The sequence below is a fragment of the Tachypleus tridentatus genome, chromosome 6 (assembly GCF_004210375.1).
Source record: "Tachypleus tridentatus isolate NWPU-2018 chromosome 6, ASM421037v1, whole genome shotgun sequence".
NCBI lineage: Eukaryota > Metazoa > Arthropoda > Merostomata > Xiphosura > Limulidae > Tachypleus > Tachypleus tridentatus.
In genome coordinates, this window is record NC_134830.1 from 98,923,920 (window position 1) to 98,937,119 (window position 13,200).

The 13,200-nt window shown below is 33.0% G+C and overlaps 2 protein-coding genes across 2 annotated transcripts in view; one reads left to right on the forward strand and one right to left on the reverse strand.

Moving 5' to 3' along the window:
• Nucleotides 1-9,418, reverse strand: part of LOC143253148 (uncharacterized) — a 101,809-nt gene extending 92,391 nt beyond the window's left edge. Inside the window, exon 1 of the mRNA XM_076506489.1 lies at nt 9,105-9,418. The gene's annotated coding sequence lies outside the window, so the exon portion shown is untranslated. The remainder of the gene's footprint in view (nt 1-9,104) is intronic.
• On the forward strand, nt 515-5,433 carry LOC143254616 (histamine H2 receptor-like). Its single transcript, XM_076509767.1, has 3 exons — nt 515-578; nt 864-1,036; nt 3,293-5,433. Exon 3 carries the CDS (start codon nt 4,192-4,194, stop codon nt 5,161-5,163), a length of 972 nt encoding a protein of 323 aa, XP_076365882.1. The 5' UTR covers nt 515-578; nt 864-1,036; nt 3,293-4,191; the 3' UTR covers nt 5,164-5,433.
• Nucleotides 9,419-13,200: the final 3,782 nt, after the last annotated feature.

Sequence of the window (13,200 nt, forward strand, 5' to 3'; positions counted from 1 at the left end):
TGTGAGTTAATGACTTTATTGATTACATAACTGCAAGTAACACACACACACACACAAAATTTAAACAAAAAGTGCAGTCAGTAATGTAGTTACTCTAGCTAATTATAATTTAGTTTTTCCGGCGGAAATGAAGTAAAAACCTTATAGCCCGAGAGCTTTCGAAAGGTGGACTATTCTTCTTCAGGGGCAAACTAGATTTCAGGTGTATTTTAGTTACATTATGATTAATTTTGCTCAATTTGCATCGTGTCTGCTGTAATAGGAAGAAAATATAAAGTGATATGGTATGTGGATTCTAACGGTAGAGAAGCGTAAATAAACAAACCGCTAACAAACTTGTGTGTCTATTTCTCATCATAAATACTTACAGCTGGTCTATTGGAGCTTGGTGTATCACGTGGTTAGGCAAGGAAAGCCATTGGTCGGGGATAACATAGAATGTGGCTGCGCAGAGAAATCAATTAATAGGATATACCGCAACTTTATGTCACATGACTTTTACACATCTTACATTAAAAAACACAGAGCATAACCGCTAGACAAGCTTCTACAATAAGTTATGCTAGACACGGCTTTAGGTGACTATTAGATACATCTTTTATACTAAGCAACGTAGAAATAACTACTTTAAAAAGATATCTTTACAATAGCTAAGGTATTTATATAATTGAAATTTTTAGTTAATGATTTTTTAGTTATTAAAAACCCTAAAGAAAAAAAATATTACTCAGGTAATATTTATAAATGAAACATATATCATTAGAGTAAGTTACGGATAAAGTAGATGTTAGATCCATCGTCGAAAAGATAGTGTTATCATGGCTTTATTTGTGTCTAATATGAAGTTCTATAACTAATTGTAGACACAAGCACTACTTGACGATGTTGGCGGTAGACACAGAAATTTGATAATGTTGACAGTAGACACAGCATATTGACGTAACGAACGGTAGGCACAGCTACTTGGCAAAGTTGACGAGAGACACGGCTACTTGACGAAGTTGGCTGCAAACAGAGCAATTTGACGAAATGAGCGGTAGGTACAGATATTTAATAAAGTTTGCTGGAAACTCAACTGTTAGTTCAAGTTAATGTTCTACGTGGTTTGTGTCCGAAGCTATATTAGACAAAGTTATTAAAGTGCACAATAAAACAAAAGAATAATTTGAAATGACAGTATTATAGCTACGACACGATAAAGCTGCTGTTATAGAATATTGTACTTTGTTTCATTCCTTTGTAAATTGGCGTCTTACGAAACGTGTGGTAGTCTAAAACTACAAGTGGTGGCCATTCAAGTAGCTGACGAATATTTGGTAAATCTGGCTTGACGATTTTCCAGTTCATGACATTTCACTCCACTGTGGAATATGGCCATAGTGGACAGCAAGAGTCGACTGATACTGATGCAGCTTTCTTGAAATCAGAATATAAATAAGATACAGAGATATGGTTCATTGGTAACAAAAAGTAATCACACAACAGAAAACGCTGGCTTTCACCACCAACTTACCAACAGGCTGAATGAGACTTTTCCTGTATGTACTTAATGGTGAAAATTTCCAGATTTACTGTAAGATTTTACCGTGAGAATATTATATGAAGGCAAACGGCTTTCGTATTCAAGGCGTAAAGATACTGTAATGATATAAAAAACTATTTAGTGTAGATATTATTTATTTATTTCATGAGTGAATATTTTACGATTATTTAGTGTTTTTTTGTTATTCTTATAAGAAAATTTAACGTAGATGATTATTGGAAGTTGTGTTTGTAACTCACTGATGTAGAGATTACAGTGAACAGACGATTAAGTAATAAAAATATTAATAGTGTGAGATTATCGGGAAAGATAGATAAAAGCAGACGAGAGTAACGTCATGGTCAAGAAAAAGTTCAGTGTGAAGTTAACTTCAGTAGAAGCGATAGGCCTAACGTTTTTTATGTCAGAATAAAACTAACAATGGAAAAGCTTGTTTGTTTTTTTAAATTTCGCACAAAGCTACTCGAGGGCTATCTGTGCTAGCCGTCCCTAATTTAGCAGTGTAAGAGTAGAGAGAAAGCAGCTAGTCATCACCACCCACTGCCAATTCTTGGGCTACTCTTTTACCAACGAATAGTGGGATTGACCGTCACATTATAACGCCTCCACGGCTGAAAGAGCGAGCATGTTTGGCGCGATGGGGATGCGAACCCGCGACCCTCAGATTACGAGTCGCACCCCTTAACACGCTTGGTCACGCCGGGCCCAATGGAAAAGCAAATATAATTAATACCGTCACAGCGTGGTTGAAAAGTAATTGAATCAGCTTGAGTTCACTTTGACAAAAGGAACAAAGGATATTGAAGACCAAACGATTACTGTAAAGACAGTATTCAACCGCGGTTACTTGCGTCATGATTGTTAGTGAATTGTACACAGAATGCTAGTGTGATATAAATAGGAAAAGGTAGTTCAGCTTGTCAATTAAAATCCTGAAGTAATTGAACAGGTCTAAGTGGACTTTTGACAAGAAGAAGAGAACCATATAGTGTTTATTGTATCCCTGTGATCTTTATGGTGTAAAGAATCTGTAGTAGACATGTTTAACTTGTTCCAAATATTATTTTGTAAAAAATGGAATGCATGCAGTTCATTTATCGTTGAACTTATTGCCAACAAGTCACAAACAGCTGCTTTAGAAGAATCTAAACTCAGCAACAACACAATATATACTTATATTATTAAGAAATAAAACTTCAATTAACAATTGGCAAACATAACATAACTTTACATCTGACAGATGCACTAGTGAAATATTATTCTGTACATTTTGGGGTGTGAAAATTGTCAAGATATCCGAGTTATTAACAACAAGATCATATGTGTAGTTTTTATATCTGAAAAATAACATTGATAAAATGTTACGTTAACCAAATGTCTATGTGATTAAAATTATCATTTCACATTTGTCAGTAACTTTATGCTGTTTTCTTTATACTTGTATTTTACAATGCAAAAATAAAATAATCTGGTTTAAAATTATCAAGTTTCTAAGTTTAGGATCTAATCTTTTATGAAATATAAAAAATGAACAGTTTGATGCTCTGAACATGTGTCACATCTGATTAAGAAATAAGCCTTATGACATTTATATGTGTAGTGTGCAAAAATATAGTTTGTATGTCTGACTTTACACACAACCTTGAAAAACCCATAAACACACGGCTTTGTTATTTTGTGAAACTTTTATATGCATATATTTCTACAAGTGTGTGTGTTTTTAAAGACAGTTTCATCTCTTTCCTTAAGGATGTAAGAGAACTAGTCAAGACTCAGTGTTCGTGAGTTTTAGTAGCTGCAACCTACTGCATGGCCCTCGGTGGACTCAACAAATAGCCCGATGTGACTTTGCTATAAGAAAACACACACATCCGACTACATGGTCAGGTTTGATAAAAAAAGCAATCAACTTTATCTTTCATGCAATGTAAGGTGGTATGATTATCTTTACAAAGTAGTTCAGCGAGAAAAATAGTTATACAATTTTATATAAACTGAACGTGTAAGATAATTGATTTTTTGTGTATCAGAGTGAACAGTTACTATATTATGTGGCTTCTTAAAGGCTATTATAGAAATGTATCCTGAAGTGAAGTTTTACAGAATGACTTAAATGCATTATTAAAATATGTTCCAAAGTGAAATATTACTATATAATGTCTTCTCCGGTTGTGATTAAGATGTGTACCAAAACTACATTTTACTGTGTAAAGTTTTCTATTCCTTGTTAAGATGTGTTTCACATGAAGTTTCACTTTATCGAAATACGTCCAAAAATGGAAGTTTAAAGGAAAGTTTTTCTTTGTTTTCAACTTTATTACTGAAAAATCTTCGAAAACAGATATTTATCGTGCGACTTTCTTTCAACTTGTGTTGTGCTGTAAAATGAAGGTTTATTTTGTGACTACTTCAGGGAATAATTATTGAAATAAGTGGTGTTATTACATGTTTCTGTTTTATTTGCTAGTGTTTTGCAATTTTGTCAAAAAATTATTTTGTTTTATTTGGACGAATGAATCCTATGATCTTAAGATTGAAATGATCCCTAGTATTAGTAATTAATAATCGATTCATTACGTTGTTTCCTTCTAAACAAAGACACGTTGGAGTTTTTTGAAAGATTATATTTTCTACAGTGTAATCTCGTTATGTTAAATATTATTTCTGAGAATATCAGTACAGGAAGCGACATAAGAACAAGAAATGAAACAAGTATTAAATGTTACCACGCTATGTACGACATCACCATTCCAATTATCGTGACCATCGACCTATTGTTTGCAGTGTTTGCTGTTTTTGGAAACGTTTTCGTTTTGTTAGCAGTATATAGGTTTCATCGGTTGCGGACTGTTAACAATATATTTGTCGTAAGCTTAGCTGTTGCTGATCTATTAGTTGGGCTTAACGTGCCTTTTTACGTACTCTTCTATTTTGACTTACCGCAATTGTGTAGTAAGTACACTTGCCTGCTTCGTTATTGGTTTGCCCTATACGCCACGGGTTGCTCTATGCTTTGCTTAATAGGAGTAGCTGTAGATCGCTACGTTGCCATACTACATCCATTGTCATATCATCGTATTATGAAGCCTCGATACGCCACATCTTATATAATTAGTGTATGGCTGTATATGGGGGTCATTAGTACGCTTCCTTTGATTGGTATCGGCGAAACTTTCGACTCTACCAAGGAATGTGACTTGTACTACATCACGTCATCCACGTATGCTGTTACTGGGGTAGCATCTCACGTTCTTCTTACTCTCGTCCTCACTACCGTTCTCTACTGCATCATCTTCCGCGTGGCTTGGAAACAGACGCGAGCTGTGGCTGCTCTGGAAGTGAACAGCCGCCTGAATAAGGAAGCTCGTACTACCTGGACGATGGCACTAGTCCTAGGAGTTTGTTTACTGGGGTTCTTGCCTTATTTAATCGTCATTAGTTTACGCTACCTGGATGTAACCTATCAAGACAACTTAGGAATTGCAAAGCGATATATTGTTTGTTTGTATTTCGGGAAATCTGCAGCTAATCCTGTAATCTACGGTTGGAAGAACAAGGACTTCAGAGAAGCCTTCAAAAAACTTCTATGTGCGGAAGAAACTACAATGAGCCTTCCGTAGTTGATCAAGTGAGTTTTGTCGCAGAAGAAATTCCAGTAAATAGTAACGAAAACTTCTTTATTTATACGAGAAAAATTAGAAATTTTGTTGACATCTTTTTACATTTCTTATACAAGATAAGTTGTTTTTTGCGGTGTTGCTTGTTGCACCTTTGGTTTGTAGCCATGATGATGAAAAAATGTAAAAGTTGTACATGATGACAAACTATTTTAAGAACAAATTCTGCTAGGTCTTCCACAATAAAGATGGTAGGTTCAACTCACTACAGTACATTTTAGAAACCTTTTCTGTGTGTCTTTTCCATAACAATTTCCACAGTATCAACCACATATGTTTACAAATTAATGCTATAAAAATGTTGTAATAACATAAACAGAAAAGAACTGGTTGGGTTCTATAGTTTACATTACCTCATGTCTTATTTTTCTTTAGCTAAAACAATAAATAAAATAAATAATAATATTGTGAGACTTTCACAAGCAACACGCATTCTCATATTGTTCCATTTTTATGATTTTTTTTCATTACATGTATGTATCTAAGCAAAAGATATATGATTTGTAATATTGAAAAATTGTAATAGTGATTAATTGCAGATGTAAAATTGATGAATGAGGACTTTCATAAACTATAATAATTTCTACTGAAGGCATCCGGAATAATTGTCAATCCTGATAATTGTAACAACGATTAGGAAAAAAGGAGCTTATAAGTTTATATATATACAGTGACGACAACCGTGGTACTAAGTAGTCCCAACGATAAACTGTGACTACTTACTACAACTGCAATGATATTTATCAGAATCACAACGTTGTTTAATAACAACTTCAGTATAGTGATCAATGATAACTTCTGAATAATAAATAATGGTGACAACTTTCACAATGTACAGTATCCCTTGACGACAGATATAACGGTGAGAAACAATACGTATTAATACAGATATTTATGCAGTGAACAGCGTCAACTAAAGTATCCGCCGATAACTACAAGAACTCCAACAATGATGAGTGACAATAACTAACATTTATTGGTAATTTCAACCATCTTGTGAGGAAACCCTTAACGAATATTACAAAATGTATCTGTAATACAGAACCCTCGAATAAAATATTTAAAATGGTTCAATACTTTTAACAGAAGAAAAGACAAAGTGCGCAGCAGATGTTTATTATTTATCTATAAAGGTCACGTACGTTGCCGTTGTGAGAAATCAGGAAACATTAGTGCGTCTGAGGTATAAAACATTTAATGTGGTTCGAAAATATAAGGAACTACGTAGTATAAAATTTCATTTGGTTAAATATAAACATAAGCTAGAGAAACAGAAGAACAATACATATACACAAAATTCTCGTCTCTAATGGTGAAACCATCTCAGTTGGGTAAGAACTGAGATGTTAGGATCAAGATGTCGTTAGCAGTAACTTTTGTTTTCACAAAGAAAGCTTCTTTATCTATATCTGATTAAAATCTAACTAGAAATTCTGCGATTGTTATGAAATTAGCAGTTATTTGTCCTTTGTCTCATATAATAAAAATTACATTTAACAAGTTAGACGCTATTAGCTAATGATCATTTTTAGAAGTACAAGCAACATGTTGCAATGAAACAAAACTATTGCTTCGTTGATTCATACGCTAGAAAGAGGATTTTGGGGATATTTAAAATTGGTAATTGGTTAAGATCTTCGGTTATTAGACGGTAGGGTACGACTAATGAGATTAAAAACACCTGTTATACAAAAGTAGTTTTATACTATTTTCTCTAGAAACGTTATGTGTTTGGCTCTTGCGAAATGCTATTTTTCACTTTAAGTTATTTTATTAAATAATTAATGAGCATATATGAAAAAATAAAAACCGCGCTGTTCAGATTTTATATATAAGGATGGGCAGGATTATTTAATGTAGGTGTTTGTAATTTGTTGGCGATAAATTTCAACATTAAAACAAGTCAAGCATATATAGAAATTTTCATTACACAATTAATCACCACAGTTGTATCCAGAGCTTTAAGTAATTCCTTTTGACGTCAAAAGCCCACACAGGTTGTTTCAGTTATATTATAACTCAATTAACAAGAATTTCACTCCTCTTCTCTAATATAACAATATAATCTGTTATTATTGCACTATACCCTCTTGATGGCTAAACTTATAAACACAGCCTCTCACTAACTTTGTCTTACTTTCGCTTTCACTAACTGATTTCCACTATATATATATTGCCTGACTGAAACCTAGAACTTTCTAAAAACTACGAGACATTATAGTGTAACAATACTCACTTAATGCAAAGAGAAAAATTCAGAAGGTTCGAGTAACATAACATAAGTTGACAACATGTGATTCGTAAATAATTATGTGAGCAAACTTGCCATAACTATTCTTTCTAAAAAGTAACTTACTTTAACGCTCGCATAATATAAGGTAAATAATACTCTTGTATTAAACTCAAAATGAACAGTTGTGTATATCTAACACGCACAAACAATATTCAGACAGTGTTTGAAGAAATAAAATCTGTATCCCTACAGGAGACAATGTTAAAACATGCTCAAATACACTTAATGTATTTATGTAACGAGGAAAAGGAAGTTGATACTCTACATTTATTGCTTTCTATAGAAAGGTTCTAAAAAATTCTGCAGACGATATTCAAGTTTAAAACACGCCTTAGTTGTACTTGCCGATACACTCCACACGTACGGTGCGTAGTAGTTTGTTTGTTTTTTTAATACACAAAGAACAGTTACTTGTACAGGCAAGGTTATACGAAGTGAACGTTTAGGAACTGTGTAAGTTGACGGTTTTGTGAAAGTTATTTTGTTTAGTTAAATAGCCACAAATTAGTTCATTAGTCAAATATACTCAAAAACTATTTTTGCACGTGAATCTACTAATGTTACCTAAGTTTTCATACACTAAATCACAGGTGCTTGAGATTTTATGTGCATGAAATTAAGATCTTAATTAAATTTTCTTTAACATTTGGTGAAGAAATTGTAAGATTAAAATAAAGGCCAATAAATATTTTTTATGGTAAACTTCACATTTCTAGTTTCTATCACATTTTCGCCCCCCGCTAGTACAGCGGTAAGTCTCCGGATTTACAACGCTAAAATCAGGGGTTCGATTCCCCTTGGTGGGCTCAGCAGATAGCCCGTTGTGGCTTTGCTATAAGAAAAACGCACATTCTATCACATTTATGAACCAATGTGTCTAAAAATGCTGGTTGATGGTCTTTCTGAGGTTTAACAGTAAATTAAACACTCTTGTTATTCTTATTTAACCACTTTAAAAACTACGGACAAACTGATCTTGGATATTGCAAATAGTAATGGTGCCATCTACATAGCTCCGAAAATATAATGATCTAAGAAATGTTGATAATCATTCAAATATTATTTTTCATAAAATAAAGAAAAAAATGTTACCTTGAAAAAGAGGTAATTTGGAACACTTGAAAATACTATACTATAAACCTGATCGTTAACATTACTGTTAAAACATAAGCAGCAATTTATATGTTGAACTTGCTGGGTTAATTTGTGGTCTGTGCTTATGACTGTATACTAACTTCCATAAGAAACAATATAGCTGAATAGAAATTTAACTTTTCATAACAATTCAAACGCGTTATGTATTCCGAAATATGAATTTTTGAACTTGAAATCACATTTTTGTTTAACTGAAGTTTTCGCCTATGAACAGTTATTGACTGTGAACTGTTACAACGTCACTAAGCACGTGCCTGCATACACTTGAAATAATTTTTAGATAATATTTGTTTTAAGGTTTAAAATAACTCTTAAGTCAAAACGCGATGAATTATATTAATAACATATTTTTTAAAAGCTCGCACAATTTGTTATCTTATTTTAATATAAGCACGTATATACATACACATACACACATATATACATATATACCTACAGGAATGTGATAGAGCTGTTGATAAAAAAAAACGTCTGGGAACGTTCCACTTGAGCTCTTGTAAGCCTAACATGGCCTAGTGGTTGGGAGATTCGACTCACAACGTGCAAGTCTCAGGTTCGAATTCCCGTCACCGAACATGCTCGTCCTTTTAACCTTGGGAGCAATTTAATGCGACGGTCACTGACATTATTCGTTACAAAAAGAGTAGATCAAGTGAGTGGTGTTGAGTAGCTGCCTTCCCTCTAGTCTTTCATTGCTAAATCAGAGATGGCTAAACCAGATAGCCCTTGAGTAGCTTTTCGAGAATTTCAAAACGAACTAGAATTAGAACTATTGACTTGTTTCATAAGGAGGTAAAACCATCTAATACGCTGGATATTTACCAACCAATCAGTGTGACTGCTCTTTAAGCAGAATATTTAACGTATAATAAGTAACAGACTATTGATATTATTGTGAGTCACGTGCAAGTTCCCGAAGTAAAGAACGGTTTCAGAAAATTCCGGGAACAACTGGTAACTTAATTAGACTAACTGATAGTTTCAATAAAAACAAATGTCGCCTACTTTCTTGGCAGAGAAAACATTCGACATTGTGTGACTCAATGATCTCAGGTTCTGCATGTCTTGAATGGAATTACTGCACGGTATTACTTGTTGGTTATTTAACTTATTGGAAAATAGAAAATGAAGAGTGCGCGTACTCTGAGTAATTTATCCCTGAGATCTCAAATCGCATTTCGCGTACAGTATGACAGTTTGGAAGAGCTCTACTACACCGTCTATAACAGCTACAAATATGCAACCTTAAACAGAGTATTCGAATATTAATAAAAATATCGAAAAAGAATAAACGTTACCAGAATTATCCACTAAATCAACTAAACCCAGCGGACATTCGCTCGAGTTATACTTACATGGAACCTTCTTCGTAATGTAAAACTGTTAGGCTTGCTCCACGTTAGTTTAAAAACGTATGTCAAGTCGAATATGACTAAACTAGAGATCTGATTGGTAAAAACAGAGGAGCGTCAACTGAAAACGTTATTAAAATATATACTATGTATATAAAAATGAATAAAAAACCTATAACCCAGACTATAAGGTTTTTATTCATTTTTGTCAAGACTTCTTGAACTTACCGTTTTCCTAATATACTATGTGTACAGACCAGTAATAGAAAACGCATAATAAATGTTGAACCCATACACATAACAGTGAATTACAAAATATACAGAATACACTACTAACGACATAATTTAGACTATCAAGGATTATACTGTCAGATTTGTTTACAAAAACATGCTAACTTACAGCCACTACCAGAAAAATGCTTACATAACTCGATAACTTTCTTCCAGAAGAACCTAAATAAAAATGAGTTGCTATGTGCAACAGACCACTATCGCATATATGGTAGAAATAGTCCTAAGTTTCTTTATCCTGTTAATATCTATCATAAGTATAATCAAATATCAGCTAGCACGTAGTTATATCATTAGCTTTAAGAATTATGAGTGCATTGAAAGAGTTTTTCATGTACAATACACTACTAGTTATTTATTCGAGCGCAAAGTGTGTGATTATCACTGGAACTGTTTGCGATGTACACGACTTTCGCGTAAACCAAATGATGAGATTTTGATAACAGTTGCACGGTAAATGTTAATAGTGTTACATACATCGACATAGCATTGAAAGAGAAAGGAATCGGCTTACGTACTCGGTTACAAACACTGATACATGTGTTGCATTTTCTGAAGAATACAAAATAAAATAAATCAACTTTCTTGGAAGAAGGAAGAGGTTATGGTTGCACATAACCCTCCCAGGTCAGAGTAGAACTAAATCCCAACGTGGATAGATAGAATAAAACTATTGAATTTATTCAAGTAATCATGTAAAGTGTTAGTATCAATGTTGTTTAGAATGCTGTTTGTTTATCCTTCAAAAAACATTTTGAAACTTTCAAACTCCTACGAAGATATTCAATCTTGCGATATATTTTATAATCACGATAAATGAAAACTTCATTCACTTTATTTCTGAAACAAAACTAGAATAGAACTATTAAAATAGAAAATAAATTCTAAATATTTTTATTACTTGTAAATAAACACATGGACTTGTTACTATTATTCACTTTTACAACAAGATGAACATTCTTTTTGTCAAGGCTTTGTTATGTTGGCAGGGAGTTATGGATAAGTACAGGATGTGATTTTATTATAGCGTATATAAAATTACTGAAAAGGTAGCTAAGTTGCTTTATACTTACTGAAACGATACACTGGTAATGTTTTCATGAGGTAATGATGTTCTGCAACGACAATGAAACGTTACATTAATTTTATAACAGTATATTCCAACAGCGCGTATTGCAAATAAGTAGTTTGTTTGTTTTTGAAATTTCGTGGAAAGCTACTCGAGGGCTATCTGCACTAGCCGTCCCTAATTTAACAGTGTAAGACTAGAGGGAAGGCAGCTAGTCTTCACCATCCACCGCCAACTCTTGGGCTACTCTTTTACCAACGAATAGTGGGATTGATCGTACATTATAATGCCCCCTCGGCTGAAAGGGCGAGCATGTTTGGTGCTACCGGGAATATAAGTAGTTCTCAGGACATGAAATTCGAACATATCATATACAGCAACTTAATGAGTAGAGTTTCATTGCATAATACAGAACAATACCGGAGTGAGAAAAACACTGTGCTCAAGTAACTGATGTCAAGTCATGATTCCCACAGATTTAAATCATGTTTAAAGAGAATTATGCAAGAAAGGCTTATTACTGTTTCCAGTGTTAAACTGACATATTCATCAGATTAACTGCAACCACTTGAACAGAACATGAAAACCATTGCTAGCAGGAACTCAATCTCCTTTACGGTAAATATAATTATTTAAAAACTGCGAAATGTTTGTTATAAATCTTAGTATCTATTTGATAAGATAATAAGGTAGTTTAGAATTAATAAACAGTTCCTGATACAAACCTAAGTGGTATGTAATTTTATGCTACAGATAGCTGGATAATATCAACTGCAGAGAATTAATTTGTGTTAAATAATGTATTATGGAAACATGCAATGTTTAGTGCTGTGATAAGAAAATCTAACCGGTATTCATTGATAAACTTAAAAATGACATATGTCATTTATTGATGTAATATCCATATATAAATTATATCAATAATGCATTACAGAGGGCTGTGTGGTATTCACTGGTGTATTACAGGAAATTAGTGTTCCAGGATGTACTATGGATAATAATATTACATTGGCTGGTTATTTACAGAGCATTGTTTTGTGTTCACCAATGCGACTTGGAAAATAAATTACATTGATTGATGTAACTGAAAGAAATGTAAGATATTTAAAATACATAGAACTGTGTGGAATTTAACGACGTAAATATAGAACTGTGTGGTATTTAACGACGTAAACATACAACTGTGTGGAATTTAACGACGTGAACACAGAACTGTGTGGTATTTAACGGTGTAAACATAGAACTATATTTTATTTAAAGCTGCAAACATAAAAGTGTCTAGCATTTAAGGCTGTAATACATAGAGTTGCATGGTATTTATTAATGTAATACAAAGAGTTATATGATATTTATTGAATTAATACATAAAACTATGTGAGATTTAATGAATTAATACATAGAACAGAATGGTATTTATTGATGTATTACAAAGAATAGTGTGGTACCCATTGATTAATACAAATGCCTATGTGATATTTATCGACGTTATTCAAAGAAATGTGGTTTTTTTATGCAGTACAAACAGCTTTGTGACATTTATTGATGTTATACAGCATACAGAAAACCCTATGATATTTATTTTAGTAATATAAAGCTGTATGCTACGTCACCTTGGAATTGAAACTTGCTTTACTTCACTCAACCTCTTCATTAAAACAATTATTAAATAGATAGTTACTTTTTGAAACCACATTATATTCAGTTTTTATTATATTTTATAACAATGAATTTGCTGTGAGGTACACGTAGTAATCAACGTACATACAAAGTTTCGTTAACGACTGATCCGAACACAAACGTATATTTTAAAAATATAAGAT

What these genes read in the sequence shown, in the direction of transcription:
- LOC143254616 (XM_076509767.1), top strand. Translation starts at nt 4,192, where the DNA reads ATGTTAAATATTATTTCTGAGAATATCAGTACAGGAAGCGACATAAGA.